Source organism: Dreissena polymorpha, chromosome 16 (assembly GCF_020536995.1).
Source record: "Dreissena polymorpha isolate Duluth1 chromosome 16, UMN_Dpol_1.0, whole genome shotgun sequence".
Lineage (NCBI taxonomy): Eukaryota > Metazoa > Mollusca > Bivalvia > Myida > Dreissenidae > Dreissena > Dreissena polymorpha.
The window spans coordinates 36,050,697-36,075,478 of NC_068370.1; the positions used below are offsets into that span (position 1 = coordinate 36,050,697).

The 24,782-nt window shown below is 38.3% G+C and overlaps 1 protein-coding gene across 9 annotated transcripts in view; it reads left to right on the top strand.

The window, feature by feature from the left end:
- Window positions 1–24,782, top strand: part of LOC127861598 (speract receptor-like) — a 767,747-nt gene that overhangs the window by 233,854 nt on the left and 509,111 nt on the right. For all 9 annotated transcript variants that reach the window (XR_008040289.1, XR_008040290.1, XM_052400229.1 and 6 more), the window contains one exon: window positions 11,083–11,155. Coding sequence is in view for 7 of the 9 variants with exons in the window: in XM_052400229.1 (XP_052256189.1) it covers window positions 11,083–11,155 (73 nt within the window). In the remaining 2 variants the exon portion in view is untranslated. The remainder of the gene's footprint in view (window positions 1–11,082; window positions 11,156–24,782) is intronic.

A 24,782-nucleotide genomic window follows, 5' to 3' on the forward strand; every position in this document is an offset into this window, starting at 1 on the left:
AATATTCGAATATTCAAATAATTTTGCCATCCCTAGTTAATATAAAATTGAAATATGTTATTTCCTTAATCTTATTTTTTTTAAATTTAGCAAAGATTTGTTTAATTCCCATTGTATGCCATTATACTAAAATGCCATAGTTATAATCAAATAATGTATAAAGACAGTCATTTAATTGCAGAACTTGTGAAATAATTGGCAATTGATATGTGAATTAAAAGTCTGCACTATGCAATTAAAACATGTATTGTCATAATTACACACTATTCCTATATTTCTAATGTTTAGGTCCATAACTTCATTATCAACAAACAAAACAAAAAATCCAAAACATTAACATGATACTTAATGCTAACATCCAAACATTACTTCATCGGTACCTTTAATACAAAATTTTCATAAATGAGGAGAAAGAAGAATGTATGGTGGACACTTGGAATTGCATGAGCTTTGCAAAGCATTAAATGTGCCTTTTTTCACGTTTTGGTAAATTGAAAAAATAAAAAAAAAGTTGTTTCAGATTTGCAAATTTTCGTTTTAGTTATGATATTTGGTGTGGAAACAGTAAAATTCGGAACAATTACCATGCTCTAAATTATCCATTTTATGCATCTTTTGACGATTTAAACACCTGAAATTATAAAGGGTTGCAACAGGAAACAAATGAATAATTTGGAGAGTTCGGTTGTTGTTTTTATATTTTGTTAATCTACGAGGATTGCTTATATAAAATATCAAATACATCAATCACTGTATAAGCACAGATGGCCGAGTGGTCTTAGCGGTAGACGTTTACTCCAGGACTCCAGGGGTTGGCGATTCGAGCTCAGCTGAGGGTTACTGTTTTTTTTCTTCTTTTTTTTATTTTATTCTTGTTTTACTGGAGCTTTGTTGATCCAATGTTTACAATTATCAATATAAAGCATTTAATTACAATCTTCAACACATGCCAAAATCTGTGAAAAGGCCCCTTATTAGGTCTCTGTCTTTTTCCCCATTTCAATTTGATTCAACAGAATCCCCCTTTGAATTTCTTGGTCGTTGCATCAGATTTAACTCATAAAACCATAATGGTACTGATAAAACACCAGTACCCGTGTACATTTAACTTAAATGACTAAATGTGTTATTTATCATAGTCAGCAATACCATACTTGACTGATGTACCCGACCGTGTAAACTCAAACATCCTTAATGTTATTCATCATAGTCCGAAATATCATACCTTGACTAATGTACCCTTGTAAATTCAATCATCCTAAATGTTATTTATCATAGTCAAATATGCCATACCTTGAATAATGTATCCGTTTAAATTCAAACATCCTAAGTGTTATTTCTCATAGTCAGATATACCACAGCTTGACTTAATATGTACCTGATTAAATTCAAACATCCTTAATGTTATTTTCCATAGTCTGAAATATCATACCTTGACTGATGTACCCGTGTAAATTCAAACATCCTAAATGCTATTTATCATAGTCAGAAATACCATACCTTGACTAATGTACCCATGTGATTCAAATATCCTAAATGTTATTTACCATACTCAAGAAATACCGTACCTTGACTAATGTACCATTGTAAATTCAAACATCTGAAATGTTTTTATTCATAGTCAGATATTCCATACCTTGACTGATGTACCCGTGTAAACTCAAACATCACAAAGGTTATTTATCATAGTCAGATATACCACACCTTGACAAATAAACCTGTGTTAATTGAAACATTCTAAATGTTATCTACCACTGTCAGGAATGCCATGATACCTTTACTAATGTACCCGTGTAAATTCTTACATTCTAAATGTTATTTATCATAGTCAGATATACCATACCTTGACTTATGTACCCGTTTAAATTCAGACATCCTTAATGTTATTTATTAAAGTCAGGAATACCATATCTTGACTAATTTACTAGTGTAAATTCAAACATCCTAAATGTTATGTACCATAATCAGAAATACCATACCTTGACTTATGTACCGGTGTAAATGTAAACATCCTAAATGTTATTTATCATAGTCAGGTATACCATGCCTTGCTTTATGAACCTGTGTAAATTCAAACATCCTAAATGCTATTTACCACAGCCAGAAATACCATACCTTCAATAATGTACCTTGGAAATTCAAACATCCTTAATGTTATTTACCATTGTCTGGAATACCATACCTTGACTTATGTACACGTGTAAATTCAAACATCCTAAAAGCTATTTATCATAGTCAGGAGTACCATACCTTGACAAATGTACCGGTGTTAAAATTCAAACATCCTAAATGTAATTTATCATAGTGAGGAAAACCATGCCTTGACAAATGTACCGGTGTAAATTCAAACATCCTAAATGTTATTTATCATAGTCAGCAATACCTTACGTTGACTAATGTACCCGTGTCAATTCAAAAATCCTAAATGTAATTTATCATAGCCAGCAATACTATACGTTTATTCATGTACCCATGTAAATTTAAACATCATAAATGTTACTTATCATAGTCAGAAATACCATACATTGACTAATGTACCCTTGTAAATTCAAACATCCTGTATGTTATTTATAATAGTCAGATATACCATACCTTGGCTAATATGTCCTGTGTAAATTCAAATATCCTTAATGTTTACTCATAGTCAGATATACTATACCTTGACGAATGTACACGTTTACATTCAAACATCCTAAATGTTATTTATCATAGTCAGGAATACCATACCTTGACTAATATACCCGTGTAAATTCAAACATTCTAAATGTTATTTATAGTGATGCAAGAAGAAAACCGGCTAACCGGTTAACCTTCTGAAACGTCCATTTAACTGTTTACATTTTCGGAAAAGGTTGACCTAGAAAAAAATATTTGATTATGTTGATTTTTTCATGGAATAATTCGTACTTGTTTACTTTTTTCGCAAGGCATACTGCCAACTTGTGCTGGCGACTAGTAAGAACAACAGGCCGCACCATTGCCGGTAATAAATAACATGTCAACAATCAAAGTAATAAAGCAATTAATCAATACCTTTGTGATAACAAATAGGGGGTACATTTTGATTACTGACACTATTGGTCTTTTGACTCGCTAAAATTTAACTAGCGAACTGCGGTGAGTGGGATCTACAGGAATTTGCAATAAAAAACAGTTGAGACATTGGACGGCTTATTTTGATGTTTTGTTAACCAATATCCAACACTGGTTGCTCGCGAAAATACAGTGTTTTTAAGTAACAATTTTATGAAGAATTGCATTCGTAGTTACTATCTTTACGAGTTAAAAATTAATATCATTGTGATAATGTACGTCCAACAATTCGACCATTACTGTCCGATGCAAGTTTTATTTAAGAAAGCAAATTATGAACTAATTAAATTATTAAACATCAAATAGAAATATTTTAAAAATAAACCCATTAAATTTTGTATTTGTGTAATTGCGTAAAATTTGCGCGCTATGGTACGTTTACAAACATACGTAACTATCAGTATTCAAGATCATAATACTTAGTTACTTCGCTATAAAATAAATGTACTTATTAAATATTCAACATACATTTGGTTCAAAATTAATTAAATTTGCATTTGTGTCCTTTATTTTATGCACATTTTTTATTGTAAAATGAAAATCAAACGATACAGCTTTGTCTACAAACGCTTAAATGCAAACAACAAAATACATTGTATGCTATTATCGAATAAGAAGAGATGCGGATTAGTTGAACACACATAGCCCACTTTACGTCGCATTGAAAGGAAAAAAACATTTCTATATTAAGGCAATTTAAGTTTTAAATATTATAACAGAATGGACAAAGAAACAGGCCATTTTTGTGAACGATACGACGCAAATGTAATATAAGCGGCCCAACCAAAAATAAGTTAATAAAACGTAAAAATGAACATTGTGTAGTTCTTTAATTTTTTACTCCTATGCATTTACGCAGGAAAAATAAAAAAAATATATAGCATACATTTACAAAATTATGAAAATAATTTGTATAGTACATTTTACTATGAAACTGGCATGTTATCAACACAAGCGATTTCAAATTTGAAATTACTTTTGCTTCTACAGAGCGGTTCATGCTGTATGACATTTTTTACGTACTATAAATCATTTAAACTACTTAAGGCGTTTCGGTAACCAGTTAATAACTAAATGACTAAAGTACCCGTGTAAATTCAAACATCTTAAATGCTATTTATCATAGTCAGGAGTACCATACCTTGACTAATGTAAATTCAAACATCGACTAATGTACCAGTGTAAATTTAAACATTCTTAATGTTATTTACTATAGTCAGATATACCATACCTTGAATAATGTACCCGTGTAAATTCAAACATCCTAAATGTTTTCTACCGCAGTCAGGAATACCATTCCTCGACTAATGTACCCGTGTAAATTCAAACATTCTTATAATGTAATTTATATTTGCGCCCATTTGCCTCTGAAGTTCATTCATGTCACATTAAAAAATATACAACACAGTAAGTGGTTGATACTGTCTGGCAACAAACTTTTGCCAGACGTTTTATTGGTTAAAATAAGTAACCAAGATATACAGATTTATAACGTATTAAACATGTGACATGAAGTTGGACGACCGCCGTAAATTTCCTGAAAGTCTTGGAGAAAAACCACGCTGCTGCTGGCGTCTTTGTTCGTCCAAAAAGAGGCTGGTATAGGTTACACACGGATAATTTACAACTATAGCTTTCTTAAAGTTTTTAACTCAGCCTATACCCAGTTGGCATTTTTATTGCACCCAATCATAATAACAATGTGCTGAATATAAATAACTTTATCGTACCTATAAAGTATTATTTTATATTTGCGCCCATTTGCCTCTGAAGTTCATTCATGTCACATTAAAGAATATACAACGCAGTAAGTGGTTGATACTGTCTGGCAACAAACTTTCGCCAGACATTTTATTGGTTAAAATAAGTAACCAAGATATACAGATTTATAACGTATTAAACATGTGACATGAAGTTGGACGACCGCCGTCCAACACACCGTCCAACCAAGGAGGCAAAGGGCGCAAAAGGAAATGTAAAATAAGAAGCAAGCAGTTGATAAAAGGCACTGCATAGTATTTAGCAGATGACAAAGGGTCTATCATATCATGGCAATGCACAAAGTATATACAGCAACAAACATTTTAGTACAAATATAAGGTTAACATGGATAAGTACATTTGTACATATTAAAATGAACAAACATCCCATGATGAATGCCCTGTAATCCTGAGACAAGTATAAAGTGGAAGGTTAGATGTACATATTTGTAATGAAAATATTCTTGTGATATCCAAATGTGATAAGCAAAAGTATACGAAAAACGGACAATATGTACATGTGCAATGAAAGTAGACAAACATCCCATGATGATTGTCTAAACAGGATTGGACAAATATCCCATGATGTTTGCCCTAAGATGGTTGGTAACAGTAAAAGATTGATTATGTACAATGCAAAATAAACAAACATCCCATGATGATTGCCTTAACAGGATTGGCCAAAACATCCCATGATGCTTGCCCTAAAGTAGTAAAAATAGTGACTGAATGTGTGGCATAAGCAGGGGGAGTCTGTTGTCATGTTGTGTACGTAATTTACGACATCCTGCAGTCATTCTACGAATAATATCTGTATTGCAAGGGTCAGAATGTCCAGCTATAGAATGAAAAAAGGAAATGGCAGAAAGGTGGCTGCTTATTGTGGCTGGGGCAAAGTCCTGTGTATACAAGTATGCAACATATTGAGAAACAAATTTAGACTGGACTGAAAAGTTTAAAGTTGCACCGGTAATTTGACAGACAAAGTGCGAAAACTTATCCCAGCATTTCTGGTAGAAGTGGCGAGTGGTTGGTGCCACGGATGCCTCCAGTAATTGCTGTTCTACTTCAGCAAGGTTAGGGGAGAAAGATCCAGAGGGATAGGTAAGGGCTGTGGGTCGAGGTATGGTGCTGCTTCCCGTGCTTGTTGAACCTGTAAGCGAGAAAGCAGGTCACAAACAGTGTTTTTTGTGGTTTTGATGTGTTTAGCTCTGAAACAGAAATTGTGTTGTAGTGATTTCAGGACAATAATCCAGATGAGTCGCATCATAACAGAGTCTTTAGATGATTGTTTGTTAAGGCAAAAGACCACAGACAAATTGTCACAAATAAACAGTATGTTTTTGTTTGTCCATGTCTGTCCGAACAATGACACAGCGAGAGCAATAGGGTACAGTTCCAGAACATTGATATGATGACATTTGGCGGAGGTGGGAAATTCTCTATATGTCCAAGAGTTCATGTGTGTGCATCTGAAGCCTTTTGAACCAGATGCATCAGTGAATAGCTTTAAAGAAATGGAAGTGACAAACCGGTCATTTGTCAGTAGTGTGCAACCATTGTATTTTTCGAGGAAAGTGTTCCAGAGTTGAAGATCTGTTCGACATTCTTTTGTTAGTTTTATCAAATGGTTGGGATTGGTTTTACCGACAGTGAGATCATATAGTCTGCGAAGAAAACAAGGACCTGGTTTAATTACCTTGCATGCAAAGTTTAGGTGGCCTAGGATGGATTGTAGAGTTTTTAAGGACACTTTACGACAATGTCTATATTTAGCAAGAAGTACCTTTAGTGCACATATCTTGTCTGGGGGTAAGCTGGCTGAAAGTGTATCAGTGTTAAGATTTATGCCATGAACTTCTATTGATGTAGTGGGAAAAACTGTTTTGGCATGTTTAATTGGTACGCCAAGGTCATTGGAGAGGCTAATGAAAGTATCAAGGGCGATTTGGCACTCATTTGTTTGTTTACGTCCTACAAAGATGAAGTCATCAATAATGTGAGAAACCCGAAGAACCCCTAATTTGTGTTGTAAAACCCATTGTAAGGCTTGTGCGAAAGATTCAAAAATCGCCACTGAAGAAGATGCCCCAAATGGTAAAACTGTTCCAAAATAAAAACAGTTATTGAAGGAGAACCCTAGTTTATGAAAGTCTTTTGGTGAAATCGGTATTATTTTGAAAGCTTCTTCAATGTCCGCCTTAGCGACCAAGGAGCCTCTACCAGACTGCAAAACCAATCTTGCAACATGGTCAAAGGTCTCAAGTGCAACCGTAGCATTTTCGTATGGAATAGCCGAATTGACAGATTGACCACGCTTAGGGAAGGATAAGTCATGGATTATACTGAAAGTGTTAGGAGTCTTTTTGGGAACAACACCGAGGGGGGAGCAGATAAAATTGGCCAATGGAGGTGTCAAGTATGGCCCTTTAACACGTCTCAATTTTATGTCTTGTATATTTTTTTGTTTTACAAGTTCATTGTGATTGTTCACAGATTGATGGTTTTTATGCAAGCATGATGGTATAGAAGATGTTGTGCCAAGAGAAAACCCATTTTTGAATCCGTCAATCAATTTTTGTTTTTTATTGGAGTCATAACCAGACAGATATGATAACAGTTTGTCGGCCGATATGGGCGAAGGTAATTGAAATTTATTTAGACTGTGTAATTTGGGCTTTACTGGCTGTTCTTTTGAAATTTGCCGTTGGTGTGTTCGCGTTGTTTGCGTGGTAGGGCCTGACTGGTTTGAAGCATCTGTGTGCGCCATGTGGTTGGTCGCAGTTCCCACACTGGTGTAATTGTGGGCATTTGGGCTTAAGGCATTGGGATTTCTGTTGGTAGTCCCTACAGTAACCTGTTCGGCGCATGATGTAGGTTGGCATTGGAGTTCTGGAGTTGGAAGGAAAGGGACGAAAATTAGAGTGAGATTGTGTCTTTGTTAAGGAACAAAACAGGAGTGTCTCTGTGTGTAGGGTTCCCCAAGGGAGTGGCTGCAGTGCCTTCAGCTGTCTGAACTTGATGTCGTATGTGACCCAGATTGTTGAGTGTTGTGCGAGGTCATCAATGATTGACATGTATTGGAACAGGCCTGATGCCTCCTCAGGGTATTTGGAGACATAAACATCGGCAAAACGTTTGAAAGCACGGCACCATGTGATTATGTTTGTTATGGTCTTAGGGGCTGATTTTTGAACGGAAGTTGTTATTTGGTTGTCACTGCGTTTAATGACTGTGGTCTCAGTTGTTTGATGATCAAAAATTAGCTTATTCAAATCGATATACTCTTTGTTCATGATGGCTTTACGCATTTTGACATCAATTGGAGGATGAACAGTGGAAAAAAGTCCTAAATTAACACCTTTGTTGTTGTCTGATGTCACCGATGTCAAATCCTCTTCAAATGATTGCTCATACTGCTGTTCGTCGTCACTCGTCCGTTCCGCTTCAGGCGCCTGGTTTGATGTCCCATCACTCTTCTGGAGGATGAGTTGGCTGATTTCTTTCAGGACTGCCTCATCTTTACTAAGGGCATCTGCCATCAGCTTTGCAATCCTGGATTGGGGTGCCTCTGGCGGTGAAGAAGCCTTCCGCTTACCAGTCCTGGCAGTGGATGGCGTTGCCTTAGGCATACTAATCTGAAAAAGACGAAAATGAACAGGCAGAAAACATGCACTGCACTAGATTATGGATAGCATTTGTTTATATGCCGATTACATGACATGTGGAATGTCAAACATCTTCAATCAGTTATTCGGACAATAAGGTGTTTACTGTATGAGCATGTATATTGTCTGCGAACAGTATTAAAAAACAGGATATGTGGCGAAATAGGCTCATATGTACACAAGTATCAATCAGGATATTGATATAGGTTTAGTGTCAAATAGGACACAAGTATACACAAGTATCAATCAGGATACTTAAATCAGTTACGTGTCTTCTAGGACACAAGTACAAACAAATATCAATCAGGATACTGAAAAAAATAACGTGTCAAATAGGACACAAGTATCAATCAGGATACTGAAAAATGACATGTGTAACATAGGACACAGTTAAACACAAGAACCAATGGGTATTGGTTACATAAAGCAGCTAGTACAAGTGTTAAACCAGATACTCAAATAGGAAACCAATATACTCAAGAAACAAGCAGGATACTTGGATGAAAAGTGGTAAGTAGAACACCATACCAAAATAGGCTCTTTTATTAAAGTAATGATTAACACTGTCATAATGATGGGAATGCTATGCTGCTGTCACAAATATTATATAGAGTTTATCGTATATACCTACGCTGATACTAACGCTCTGCCTACAAGTGTTGTGTGGACTAGGAGTTACTCTCAATGCCCCTGATTGTACTGTCAGATACCAAATTGCCAACACTATAAGGTGCTGAAATACAACAATGAATATCGTTGCAAGCAAATAGTGCACATTTTATATGTTTGACTGCTGTTCTTGACGACTCACATTCACAGACTGTGAGCTGCACAAAGAACCGCGCCTCTAACAGAACGATAATATCTTTGCATACCAAGTGTCGGATCAATATGCACGCCATCGGGTGAAACAAACTCCTGCTGAAAGCGTCTGTTTAAGTTATTGAAATTATGCTGCCAGAAATGTACAGACTCTTGGTCTGCACAAAGACACTGCAAACGTTGGTTGGTTTCATCAACCCTTGCATTATACAATGTTCCTTGTTTTCGGTGAAGTATTTCACCTATCATGACACGATTGCAGCCCTGTTGAATAAGCTAGCATGCAAATGCAAAAATAGTATCTGCCAATGTTGCTGGAGCAATCCTCATACTGCAAAGGTCATTACTGCCTATATCAAGGAAAACAATATTGATGTTTAAGTCACTGACAAGATGAGCATCTGTCCAGACAGACTTGGGTTTGTCTGGATGCATAATTGTAGCCCCTCCGACTCCATGCCAGTAAACTTGTATGTGCTGTGAATCAAAATTCATATTAGTACAACTGTTCTGTATGCACCATCTCGTTAGGCGTTTGGTAAAAGAGTGACCTAAAATAAGAGTATTAAACATCGTAACGAAGAATCGCTCAGTAATTTGCAATGAAACAAAATCACATTTACCAGCAGTTAGTTTTGAATTTCTTTGTTTACATGTATCAAAGTAGGTCAAGCACGCGCACTGCTAAAAATAGAACGAACAAAGGAATATGGTTTTGGATGCTACAAATACATGTATTTCATATTAAAAAATCACATTTTGCCGATAAGCTCAATTGTGATTGCACAATGCTCAAATACGAAATAAATGAATAATAAAAACCGATACGCAATGCCGAAAAATTTCCTGAAGTCTTGGAGAAAAACCACGCTGCTGCTGGCGTCTTTGTTCGTCCAAAAAGAGGCTGGTATAGGTTACACACGGATAATTTACAACTATAGCTTTCTTAAAGTTTTTAACTCAGCCTATACCCAGTTGGCATTTTTATTGCACCCAATCATAATAACAATGTGCTGAATATAAATAACTTTATCGTACCTATAAAGTATTATTTTATTATAGTCAGGAATACCATACCTAGCCTAATGTACCGGTATACATTAAAACATCCAAAATGTTATTTATCATAGTCAGAAATGCCATACTTAAACTTATGTTCCTGTGTAAATTCAAACATCCGTAATGTTATTTACACTGAAAATATATTGGAAATGCAGTAAAACTTGGTTCAGTACTATTGTAACTCAAGTTACAATAGTTTTGCACAAAATATATTTATATGAAAATAAATGCAAATTAATTGGCAAAACTATTGTATCTTGAGTAACAATAGTGTTGCAATAAAAAGGAAAATATATAACTACTGAGTTTATATGTGCAACACTATTGTATGTATAGATACCATAGTATTGCAATATGACTTTTTGTTTGGATTCAAATATGTTATTGCAACACTAATGTATCTTGAAATACAATAGTGTTGCAATACATTTTTTACCTATTTTAGATACAACATTTTTGCAGGATCACCATAAAAGTGTACATGTTTATTATATAACTGTCATATTTTTTTATGGATGCAGGGTATGAAAATATGTACAATTTAAGTGGAAAGTAGTTTGGAGAAAAAATCAGAGTTACAATAGTTTTGCGCCAAACCCTCGAGTTATATATTTGGTGTTAATCTGTTATGCAAATTATATTTTTTAAATAGACTATATGTGTGATTCTGTTTTCAGTATATTCGAGCGCAAAGACGAAAGCGCCTGTATGATGAAAGTTGGCTCATCCCATTTGCAGAGATACAGGAAGGTATATCAACTGTTAACTTAATTGATAATCTTTACATTGCTTTAATTTAAATGGTAAAGTCCTAATCAGAAAAATGTTTTTTTTTATAATTTTAATTATAGTTTTCCAATTTATTATGTGCTTAAGCTAAGGTTCAAAGAAATATTTGATATTATATTATGAATACAATCATAAGTTTATACAATAATTATTAAATCCAAGTTATAGTAGCATAATTCACCATGAGATAACCAGAACTAAATGTTCATTAAAGCTTTCATAACTTACGCACTTGTATAACCAGTCATAATCCAACAAAACACTGTTGCTGTTTTTGACAATAAATTTGTTTTTAGAATTTCGTAAACACAAACATTCACCATTTTTTGGCAATGTACAGGAAGTTGGTATATGGGAACCACTTGGCCTTTTGCGGAAAGCCGAGAAAAATGTATTTATTGTTTAAACGCTTTTGCCGAGTAATTGCCATTGCAAATAATTTGGATTTAACCTGCGTGAATCACGTGTTGGATACCAGCGCACGGTAATAGCACTTAACAGTTTACTCCACCCTCGTTCTCTGTTTAAGATTCAAAAGGCGGAGCTATGCAAGTGCTATTAAGCGATTGGTTTAGCATTTTGAGTAAGACAAAGGAAGCCAATTTTATCGACAAGAAAGTGTTGTTTTATGGCTTCTTGACAGGAAGTGGCTTTCCTTTTATTACGTCAAACTGACGATAAATCTGCGATCAAGTTTGTTCCTTAACGATCAACAGATTTTCAAATTGTATCACCACATGGCTGCTAAATCGAATATTGGACATCAAAGTACTCAAAAATCACCAGTTGCTGGTGGCGTACGACAAGTTGCTTGATACAATGACAAAATAGAGTGAAAAAGCTGGGGGAGGAATTAAAAGCGGTCGCAGAAGACAAAGGGTGCTTAAATAAAGTGGTCGCATCCACAAGATTGACTGTATTTTGCTTTTTTATGAAATAGGTTTAATTAATCAATACAAAAGGTGAAGTAAGTGCTCACTCTTGTTTGTACCGGTATATAAGAGTGGAAGTAATAAGTAGCACGACAATATCTATGAGACGGGAATAAATTAGAACTATAACCATGTATAGGAAAGCACGATAGGAAGTAATAAGTAGCACAACAATGTCTTTTAGATATGAAGTAATGAGAATCATTACCATGTTTTTGAGAGTGGAAGTATATAATGAGTAGTGTGACAATGTCTATGAGATGGAAAATTATTAGAACCATTTCCATGTATATAAGAGTGGAATAGGGAGAAATAAGTGGCACGCCAATGTCTGAGATGGAAATTAATAAGGACCATTCTGGTGTATATGAGTGTGGGAGTAATAGGGGTGTGAATTTTGGGGATTTCTGCCGAGCAGGTTGTCACAGGGTCATTTCTGAGAATCACGAAAATTTGTAAAATTACGTTTGTAAAATTACGTTTGTAAAATTATGTTACGATAGATTCCGTGGATGTACGTCATAAGCGGCTCGAAATATCCGCCACCCGCAAAACCTCTCCGCAAATTACACTGGTAGATTCTGTCTAAGCATTTTTAGCTCATCTATTTTTTGAAAAAAAATTATGAGCTATTGTCATCACCTTGGCGTCGGCGTCGGCGTCGGCGTTGGCGTTGGCGTTGGCGTTGGCGTCGGCGTCCGGTTAAGTTTTGCGTTTAGGTCCACTTTTCTCAGAAAGTATCAATGCTATTGCATTCAAACTTGGTACACTTACTTACTATCATGAGGGGACTGGGCAGGCAAAGTTAGATAACTCTGGCGTGCATTTTGACACAATTATGTGCCCTTTTTATACTTAAAAAATTGAAAATTTTGGTTAAGTTTTGCGTTTAGTTCCACTTTTCTCAGTAAGTATCAATGCTATTGCATTCAAACTTGGTACACTTACTTACTATCATGAGGGGACTGGGCAGGCAAAGTTAGATAACTCTGGCATGCATTTTGACAGAATTATGTGCCCTTTTTATACTTAGAAAATTGACAATTTTGGTTAAGTTTTGTGTTTAGGTCCATTTTATTCCTTAAGCATCAAAGCTATTGCTTTCATACTTGCAACACTTACTAACTATCATAAGGGGACTGTGCAGGCAAAGTAATGTAACTCTGACTGGCATTTTGACAGAATTATGTGCCCTTTTTATACTTAGAAAATTGAAAATTTGATTAAGTTTTGTGTTTAGGTCCACTTTATTCCTACAGTATCAAAGCTATTGCTTTCATACTTGCAAGATTTATGAACTATCATAAGGGGACGGTGCAGGCAAAGTTATGTAGCTCTGACTGGCATTTGGACGGAATTATGGGCCCTTTATACTTAGAAAATTTAAAATTTGGTTAAGATTTATGTTTTGGTCCACTTTACCCCTAAAGTATCATAGATATTGCTTTCATACTTGGAACACTCACAAACTATCATAAGGGTACAGTAAAAGGACAAGTTGCATAACTCTGGTTGTCATTGTTATGGAATTATGGCCCTTTTTTGACTTAGTAACTTTTAATATATGGTTAAATTTTGTGTTTCGATCCACTCGAAGTATCAAGGCTATTGCTTTCAAACTTCAAATACTTACATGCTATCATGCGGTTACTGTACCTGGCAACTTGAATTTTACTTTGACCTTTGAATGACCTTGACTCTCAAGGTCAAATTATAAAATTTTGCTAAAATTGCCATAACTTCTTTATTTATGATTAGATTTGATTGATACTTTGATGAAACTACTCTTACCTGACATACCACAATAGACTTCACCCAAACCATCCCCCGTGCCCTCCCCCCCTCCCCCCCCCCCCCCCCCCCTAATTTTTTTTTATTTTTTTTTTTAAGATCATCTCACAAATGACCACCACACCCTCACACTATACCCCCACCCACCCACCCACCCCCCCCCCCCCCAATTTTTTTATTTGATTTTTTTTTTTTTTTTTTTTTTTTTTTTAAGATCATCTCACAAATTATCACCACACCCTCACACTATACCCCCCCCCCCCATTTTTTTTTTAAAACGGTTATGTTTGAAATACCGTCCAACCATCGCACCCAAAACCCCCCCCCCCCCCCCCCCCCCCCCCCCCCCGATTTTTTATTTTATTTTTTTCGCTTTTTTGGAAGATAATGTAATAAATGTCCACAACCCCACACTATACACCCCTCTTCACTCCACTCCTCCCTCCTTTGTGATTGAAAATGAGAGTCCCTTCACCTTTAAAAAGAAAATAGATGAGCGGTCTGCACCCGCAAGGCGGTGCTCTTGTTGTAACAAGTGATTACATTGGCTGTCGTTTCCCGATTTCCAATTAAAATCAAGCTTTTACCATGTGTTTGGTACTTTTTTGTTGTTTTGTTTGCAATTGGAGTTTTTGTGAAGCGAAAATCAAAATTACTTAAAGCACGAATGAACCTCACAAAATCAAAAATCTTGGAGATTCACACATAAGTGCTTTTTATGTCCCCCACTATAGTAGTGGGGGACATATTGTTTTTGCCCTGTCTGTTGGTTGGTCTGTTGGTTTGCGCCAACTTTAACATTTAAAATAACTTTTGCAATATTGAAGATAGCAACTTGATATTTGGCATGCATATGTATCTCATGGAGCTGCACATTTTGAGTGGTGAAAGGTCAAGGTCATCCTTCAAGGTCAAAGGTCAAATATATGGGTCAAAATCGCTCATTTAATGTACACTTTTGCAATATTTCAATATTCAAGATAGCAACTTGATATTTGGCATGCATGTGTATCTCATGGAGCTGCACATTTTGAGTGGTGAAAGGTCAAGGTCATCCTTCAAGGTCAGAGGTCAAATATATGTGGCCGAAATCGCTCATTTTATGAGTACTTTTGCAATATTAAAGATAGCAACTTGATATTTGGCATGCATGTTTATCTCGTGGAGCTGCACATTTTGAGTGGTGAAAGGTCAAGGTCATCCTTCAAGGTCAAATATATGGGTCAAAATTGCTCATGTAATGTCACTTCTGCAATATTGAAGCTAGCAATTTTATATTTGACATGCATGTGTATCTCATGGAGCTGCACTTTTTGAGTGGTGAAGGGTCAAGGTCAAGGTCATCCTTCAAGGTCAAACGTCATATACGGGGACATAGTTTTTCACAAACACATCTTGTTTAAAAATGGGAATTGAAAGTAACAACACTGGATATAAATCAGAAAGCAATACCACTTTCTGAATCGGTATTGAAGATTCACTGTCCTGGTAAGGCAAAGTGTAGTTCATGTGAACAAATCTTGAACTACGGATCCTGTGGTAGTGTCGTTAGTTTAACACTGTGAGAGTGTGTACCATATTTTAATAGCTTAAATACTATACCTGCTATCTAGATAGCTACTTATCCGAAAGGATTGTATTTTATCCGGAAGCTTTCTGTCCGAATCCCACACTTGTCATAAACCCGTATAGGTCAGAACGGTCACATAGTGCAGTGCAACCAAAAACGGGATATTACCCAGAATCCATCACTCTTATTCCGGATGCGATATACTAGGCTGACATTTTTGTTGTTTACTTAATTGTTGCTCTGTTTTGCTGGATTTTTCTGTTTTACAGAACTAGAGAAGTTTTGAATTGTGTTTGAAAAAATTCTCCGTTATTATCAGATTATTTCTGTATTGTTTTGTGATTTGTTTGTTTGTTTCAGGCAAATGCCTCAAACACGTTGTTCGTGTGGCCACATTAGAGCAGCTTGGGATAACCATGACAGCTGCCTTTCGTGTGCCGGGTACAACCAGGACAACTGCTGCCCTTTCTGTGTGAATTGGTCAGAAGAAACCTGGGCCATCAAGCAAAGACCATTCAAGAGCCGGAAACGCAACATGCGTGGCTCAGGTCAAAGTCGGGAAAGTTCGGCTAGCCGGGACTTTTCCCCACACGACCTCGACCACATGGCATCAGGAGATGCCATGCATCGGTCCTTGACCGGTGACGACACCGGTCAAAATTTGACTGGTCCGTTCATTGAGAATGACCAGTTGACCGGTCCGGAGACTTCACCGGTCACCGGTCCATATTGACCGGTCAGGTCATCAGGCATGCTATGACCGGTGTCGTCAACGGTCACTGACTGGTCTGGTCACCGGTCGTGCCATGACCAGTCACTGGTCATTGACCGGTCCGGTCACTAACTGGTCCGGTCACCAGTCATGTTATGACCTGTCTGGTCACCGGGTACCGATCTGTGCCACAGACCGTTCCGGTCACCGTAGATGTTGACACTACCTTGTCACTACTCCACAAAGGTAGACACAGTCGCGTTTCTAGTGTGAGTCACAGACATATACGCGTAGTGTCTGATGTTTCCAGCTACTCCTCCACCTCGGGCTCTTCGTGGTATGACTCATCGTCTACTTCACAAGCCCTCATCATTATCGGAATGGACGTTGTTCACGCTCACCAAGTGTTTCTCGGCGTAGATTTCCTCATAAAGAGCTATCACGCCAGCGCTCTGTGAGACGTTCCATCAGGAAACATCATTCCCAGCGTCGCCGAACAGTGTCTCTGCATTGCAGGGATAAGGGACATAGACCTTCCTCTATTAGGCGCTCTCGGTCCCCTAGGCGATCCTTCTCTGAGGAATCTAGTGACACCCTTCCACGTGTGTCGGCCTCTATTTTGGCCTCAACACACACTTCAGCTGTTCCTACAACCACTGGGCATAATTTGTATTCAAACACTAGTTTGCATACATATCAGGCTCCAGGTACAGGGGTTAACCTAACCACTTCGGCTGCGTTTTCAGCCCAACGGGTCTCTTCCACATTGCATAGTAGTATACCCCGGGCTGCAGCTACACCATCAAATCCCAATACTTTGTGGATCCAACAGTCGCCGGGAATCTTTGTCCCTTTTTTGACTGATCCTTTACCAGCGACCGCTTATATTCAAAGTGAGTCTGCTGACTTGATCACTGATTGACCTCACTCACCAGCTATATCTTTGATGGTGCCGAAAAAAACAATCCTCTCATGATAGAAGCGGATGAATCTAGTATTCCTACTTCTGTATCCACCGGTTTCAATCAATCCAATGCTCTCGCAGACGGTTTGATTGAGGCGGGTTCGGATTCTAATGAGGCCGAACCTTATTATTTGGCCTCTATCAATCAGGTTTACGAACTTATGTTCCATACTTTTGATGAGGACTTCTGCGCCCACCTTTCCTTGTCTCTTACAGGATCTGCTGTTACCGTTACAGAACAGGTAGCCCGCAGACGGGAGCCTGGCAGGATAAGTAAGGCGACTTCTCGAGTGGATCTCCCCCTTCCTATTGGCTCTTCCACAATAGCTGTATTCCAGTCACTTGAGCCAGCCAATAAACCTTCGCCATATCCATGGAAAGGCCCTAAGGAGCTGACGGAGCCTAAACATATGGACGGCGGGAAAAGTAATAAGGCCCGGGTACCCGACCCTTCTACCGGTTTGGACCTTTCCAAACTTCTGGTTCCTGATGCTGACATTAGTAAGCTGTCCCTTACAATGCCTTCATCATCTACCCATACAACAGTCCCTCTTTCCCTGTTGGAAAATTGGGATCTGAGAGAACACCGTTCCATAGGTCTGTCTAACCAGCTAGATCTTATGGCAGCCACAGCCTTAGACATGGTTTGGGAGCTCTCTGATTCAATCCCAGATGGGCTCCGTGCCTTGTTGATACACCTTTCACGTACTACACAGTGTTTATCACACAATGCTGCGTTGTCAATGTCTGAGAGGTTAAGGCTTCGGAGAGACCTCATCCTCTCTTCCTTGCCCAATAATTTCCTTTTGGAAACAGGCGTTAACTCCCTTCGAACTGCTCCTTTAACAGCAGATTCTCTTTTCGGAGGGAGGATACAGGCGGCACTTACTGCTGATTGTGAAGATCAGATACATGCCTCCTTAGCTAGGAGCAACTCTGGCCAGCGCCCTGTGGTTTTTAAGCGCCCTGCTTCTAAGCCCCCAGGACCCTACCGGCCAAGAACGCTAAAAGGGACAGTTTTCCTACAAAGCGTCCTTCTGCTCCACGTCAGCCCACACATAGGCCTCCTTTTCAAAACAGATCATCTTCCTATCGAAAGCCGTCTGTTAGCCAAAATTGGAGTAAGGGCAAACCCAATCCGGACAAGAAGTCATTTAATCCTTCCTTCGGCAAGGGTGGACCTTCCAAAGGTCAGCCCTAGGTCAAACCCATTTCTACCGCCTCAACCTCTGATGCCGAAGGTACCAGTCGGGGCCAGACTTATGCACTTCGCAAGCCGTCTGTTAGCCAAAATTACTGGTCCGTTCATCGGGCACCGGTCACCGGGTAACAACCAGTTGACCGGTCCGGTGACGTCACCGGTCAACATTGACCAGTCATGCTATGACCAGTGTCGTCACTGGTCAACCGGTCACTGGTTGTTATGACTGGTCCGGTCACTGGTCACTGACCGGTCCGGTCACCGGTCATGCTATGTCCGGTCACCAGTCATTGACCGGTATGGTCACTGTTCATGTTATGACCGGTCCGGTCACCGGGTACCGGTCTGTGCCACAGACCATTCTGGTCACCGTAGATGTTGACACTACTTTGTCAGTGCTCCACAACGGTAGACGCAGTCTCGTTTCTACTGTGAGTCACAGACGTAAACGCGTAGTGTCTTATGTTTCAGAGCCGCTACTCCTCCACCTCCGGCTCATCGTCGTATGACTCATCGTCTACCTCGACTAGCCCTCATCATTATAGGAGTGGATGTCGTTCACGCTCAACGGTATCCTGATCTCTGTAGCAGACTTCGTGCAGTTGGGACTTCTCTTCTATGTCCTCTTCAGCACTATCTCTCAGCTTGTTGGAAATGGTCTCCAGACAATCTGCTAACACAGATTCCCATCCTTCTGTCCTTAGTCCCCCACCTTCAATGGTGGCTAGACAAGGAGACCCTATTGGCACGAGTACCGCTTCTTCCCCCGCAACCTTCTTTACATCTCATAACGGATGCGAGCAATGAAGGTTGGGGCCCTCACCTGGAACCCCGCAGCCTGACATTATCAGGATTGTGGTCTCCTTAGGAGTCTCACCTGCACATAAACAATCTCGAAATGCGATTAGTCTTTCTAGCTGTTTCTCATTTGCAATCACATCTTCGGGACTCCTGTGTGATGGTATCGACAGACAACACATCAGTCGTGGCTTACATCCAGAAACAGGGAGGTACACACTCTCACTCCCTGTATCTGGAAACAAGGAACTTACTTGTTCTTTGCAAGAGCCTCAACGTCTCTCTCTTGTCCAAACACATATTAGGTCGTCTCAATGCCCTGGCGGACGGTTTGTCTCGCAAACACCAGTTACTTCCATCGGAGTGGACACTTCATCAGGAAGTGGCCAACCGGTTTTTCCTCACAGTCGGTTATCCATTGGTCAACCTGTTTGCGACCAGAGACAACCACAGACTCCCTCTGTATGTGAGTTCAGTGTACAAACCAGCAGCGTGGGCGGAAGAAGTGCTTTCGTTCGATTGGGATCAACCGGATGCTTACGCTTATCCCCCACCTATTCTAATACCCTAATCTTAGGGAAAATCAGTGTGAGCTCTTGCCAGATCCTCCTGATCGCCCCTTGGTGGCCCAGGAGATCCTGGTTCAACGACCTTCTCGGTCTCCTGTGTGATTTTCCCAGGGAAATCTCGCACAGGTCAGATCTCCTATCTCTGAGAGGCAGACTTCACGTGGATCAAGACATGTTCCACTTACACGTCTGGCCGTTATCCAGCAATCCCTGCAGAAGAAACGCTTTTCTGTCAGGGCTTCAACTCTTGTTGCCTCTGCAAGGAGAAAGTCCACCAGAGCAGCCTATGATGCTCGCTGGAAACTCTTCTCTAATTGGTGTGTTCGACGGAAAATTGATCCCCTCAATCCCTCTGCTAGACGCATAGCGGATTTTCTAATCTATCTCTTTGATAATAAGAAACTTTCTCTTAGCTCCATCAAGGATACAGATCTATGCTTTCGCATACCTTGGCTTTTCATTCCCTTAAAAGAGGGGGGCGATGTGTCTGCAGCTTCTCTTTCCCGTTGGATAGCCTCAACTATAAGAACGGCTTACTCTTCTCTTTCATCTAGGGATTCATCCCTTTTATAAGATTAGACCGCATGAATTACGAGCTATGTTGGCTTCGTGGGCGTATATTAATCATACCCCACTCTCTGACGTGCTTCAAGCTGCTTTCTGGAGGAATCAGACCACCTTTTCATCTTTTTAACTTCGTTCTCTGGAGTGCCAACAGGACAACTTGTATTTGTTGGGCCCCCTTGTGGTTGCACATACGGTAGTATCTTCTACGGCATAGGTATATTACGCTTATCTGTGAATTAAGTTAATACCGTACTAACGAAGTTTAGCTGAGAACCCGAGATATGGGTCCCGCTGTGAAAGGGAGCTATGCTTATATATATATTATACGCGAACCTATCCGCCGCAGCTGCAAAATCAGCTATCTAGATAGCAGGTAACGTATTTAAGCTATTAAAACAAATTTTTATAGTAAAATTCATTTTAATTAGTAAATACTTACCTGCTATCGTTGAGTCCCACCTCCCACCCTGCTCTTCGTCTAATATTTTCATATTCTTTATTGGAATAAGAGTGATGGATTCTGGGTAATATCCCGTTTTTGGTTGCACTGCACTGTGACCGTTCTGACCTATACAGGTTTATGACAAGTGTGGGATTCGGACAGAAAGCTTCCGGATAAAATACGATCCTTTCGGATAAGTAGCTATCTAGATAGCAGGTAAGTATTTACTAATTAAATGAATTTTACTATAAAAATTTGTTTCAAAGGTAAAGACATTGAGCTCAAATGAAAGATTGGTGTCATCTTTTACAGGGATTGGATCACATTGTTTTGATCACTGTTTACCTTGCACAATAGTTAATAATTATGTTAAATGTGAAGTTAAAAATTCAAAAAATTTTTAGTTATTAAGTTTAAGAAAATGTTTATTTATATGTCTGTTTTGAGGTTTGTCATGGCATTATGCACGCAGATTGCGTAGAAAAAAAATCAGTCTACAGATTTGTCCTCCCCTCTGACTTCACTTCAATCACACCCCTGAGTAATAAGTAGCACAGTTATGGTTATTTAATGGGAAGTAACAAGAACCTTGAAGGTGTTTATGAAGTATTTAGTACCATCAGTAGGGCTGTCACGATTCACCTGTATATCGGTATATCGCGGTGCATGTCGTGAATAAAAATCGCTCCGGTACGGCGTTGCCGCACCGGTTTTTTTAATATTATTATATTAGCACATATATAAATACATTACATAATTATTTTGATATAGATATCGTTTTGAAAAATGTAGAAGCGATTCAAAAGGGCTAAATAAATAATCCGTTAATATCCAGGTCAAGCAAGCGCTTCCACTTGTAGATGTTTAACTTTCACGTTTAAAATACAGCGATGTATGGGTCCGTACCTTTTTTGGAATGAGGGACAGATTTCCTTTTCAAATACCGTATTTTACCATGTATAGCGCGCTCCCATGTATAACGCGCATGCGATTTTTTAAAGCCAAAATGGAGAAAAAAAAGAATTCAAGACCAAAAACCTGAAAATTGGGCCGAAAATGGCCTTCATTCTTATATTGCGCAATCATTTAATCTAAGTTTTTCAGGCGCTTAATATTTTGTTTTAAAGTAGGGAGCGTTTATACGATCAGGAGCATGGGTTGCAGGGCACTATATTTTCAACAATTTTTAAGATTATTCTCTCAAGAACACCGTACATGTCCTTATTGCCGCGCGTGTTTTTTCAAGACCCCTGCGCGTTCAATTCGACCACTTTTACCTATTCCTCACATTTGAACAGTGTAACATTTTTATTACCTGCCGCTCACAACATCGTATGACATAGTCTTCTGCAGACCCGCAACATCGCAATGTCCAATTTTACGCAAATCGTCCATGGATCCCATTTTATTTTTCATCGACTTAAAATATTTCCCCATTAAGAGATGCTCCCATTAAATCCAGTTTGACCCGGTATTTCGCGCCTTCACTGCGTCTAGTTAATTAATTTATGGTGAGACAAACAATACACCCGAAGGCTCAATTCCATACAGTTGGCGTTATCGGCGTTATCAGCGTAAAGCCATTAGACAAATATCATTTGTTTGTCTTTATTGAAAGAAAATAAAACGAGTCTATATCTCTATTGTTGGTTTGTAACCTACGTAGTATACTCGCACGGTAGCATATTAATGCAGAGATCAGAAAATCATTGATAAATGTATTCGTCGTTTCAATGCTTAGGGCCGAGTAATTTCGGCAAATCGGATTTCAACTTACGTAAAACACTTGCTCAATAAACAGTTAAACTCCACCTCCGTTCTCTGCAAAAGGTTTGAAGGCGGAGCTTTGCATGTGCTATTATTTAATTGGACGATTGCCATTGAGAAACAAACACAGGATTGGTTCGGCATGTTGATTGCTAGACAAAGGAAGCCAATTTTGTCGGCGAGAAACTTGTCGCTTTATTGCTTCAGACAGGAAGCGGCTTTCCTTTGATGACGTCAAACTGTCAATTCACATAGAGTGTTAATTTTCGGAATTGCTAACATTAAACTTTGGATGAAATTATCAAAATAAAGCAAAAGCGAAGTTGAGAAATATGATTGAAATAATTAGCGTCATTTCAAATAAGACGAGTTTTCATGACAACAAAAATTTTAACAAACAATACCACGACGACGCGGGGATCGATATACCTCGATTTTTTAAAATGAACAATCAATGAAGATGCGTGAAAACACCAACAAAGACATTTTTTTCATCTTTTAATTTTTGTCAAAACTGTTACTACCCCGTTCATTCCTACCATTTCCCGCTATTTGTTGTTTCGACAACGGCCCCTTCAGTCTATAACATTATAGGGTGTAGTTTTCTGCAATAAAAAAATGGCGGCAATTGTGAAGATTTACGATCACGAAATGGATTTTTTACAATTTAGCAACCAGGAAAGCGTTGTGTCAATGTATTACGCGCACTGAATTTTTATTTTTAAATTTGAAGGTAAAAAACTGCACGCTATGCATGGTAAAATACAGTAAGTTCATAATTATCCAAAAGATGTTTATTCTATTTCTTATTTTCTTTCTTTAGTATATTGATCGTTCAAAGCATGGCACTTCCGAATCATGTTATCTTAAGATTCTGAATAAGTCGAGGAAGAGTCAGAACGCTACGGATTTTCAATACTGGGCCCGCTGACTCCGCATTTTGAACATGCCCTTGAAGCGTTCGATTTACACAGATCGTAGTCACAGCTATTGTAAACAACATGGCGGACATTTTAGAAAAAGACGCGAACAATAACAATGACTACTTCTATCAAGTTTATTACAGTTTCTTTTACAGTTTCTAGTCATACTATGATACCAGTGTTTTCTGATTATTGAGTTTAATAAAGTTTGCAAAACTTGTTATTCTGCTGTTTTCTTCACAGATACATATTCTGTAAAATATCGCGGTACGTACCGCGATACAGTGTTGCCAACCACGATATACCGCAGTACGTTCATGGCGTATCGTGACAGCCCTAACCATCAGTGTACATGTATATATGAGATGACAATAATTACTATGACTTTTTATGTCCTCCACCACTATAGTGGGGGACATATTGTTTGGGGGACATATTATTGTTTTTGCCCTGTATGTCGGTTTGTTTGTTTGTGTGTTTGTTTGCATCAAACTAACATTTTGCCATAACTTTTGCAATATTGAAGATAGCAACTTGATATATGGCATGCATGTGTATCTCATGGAGCTGCACATTTTGAGTGGTGAAAGGTCAAGGTCATCCTTCAAAGTCAAAGGTCAAAAAAAACAAATCCAAGGAAAGTAATAAGCTTTAAAGGGAGATAATCATCTGAACCTGCCAAATGATAAACAAAAAATAATAAAAAATAAATCAAAGCGGCGCAGTAGGGAACATAGTGTTTCTGACAAACACATTTCTTGTTAAGATAGGAACTTCTTAGGAGCATGACTGTGAGTTGTGAAGTAGCTGGTAATAAGATTCTGTTTGTGAGAGCTGTAGTAGATAGTGCCAGGACTGTTTATGAGATGTTTATTGCTAAGTACCATGATTGTGTTTATAAAATTCCATCTCTTTGAAAACTGCTAGTTATATCACAGGAAATCTTGCTTGTAGAATAAATATTTGCCAAAAGAAAATGTTATTGTAACTCCATGCTCATTACTTTTCTTGGTATTTACATGATTTTGCACGACCCTATGAAATACTGTAACGTTTGAAAATTTGGAGACAAATACTTATGCTGGGTATGGCGATACTTAGATAACCGATGGCACTTCAATAATAGAGAAAAACAAAATTCATGAGCGAAAGATAAGTTCCTTGATATTTATAAACCTATAATCCTTAATATTAGTTTTAGAGGCACTGCAGATAGTGGACTCGATAATTTGTATATCCTATTGTATTGTGAAGAAATATTTCAATGAAGAATGATAGATTTTTGTCAAAAAATAAAAAAATCATTCGGAAAACAGCATAAACTGAATAATCAGTACACATTTCAGCAAAAT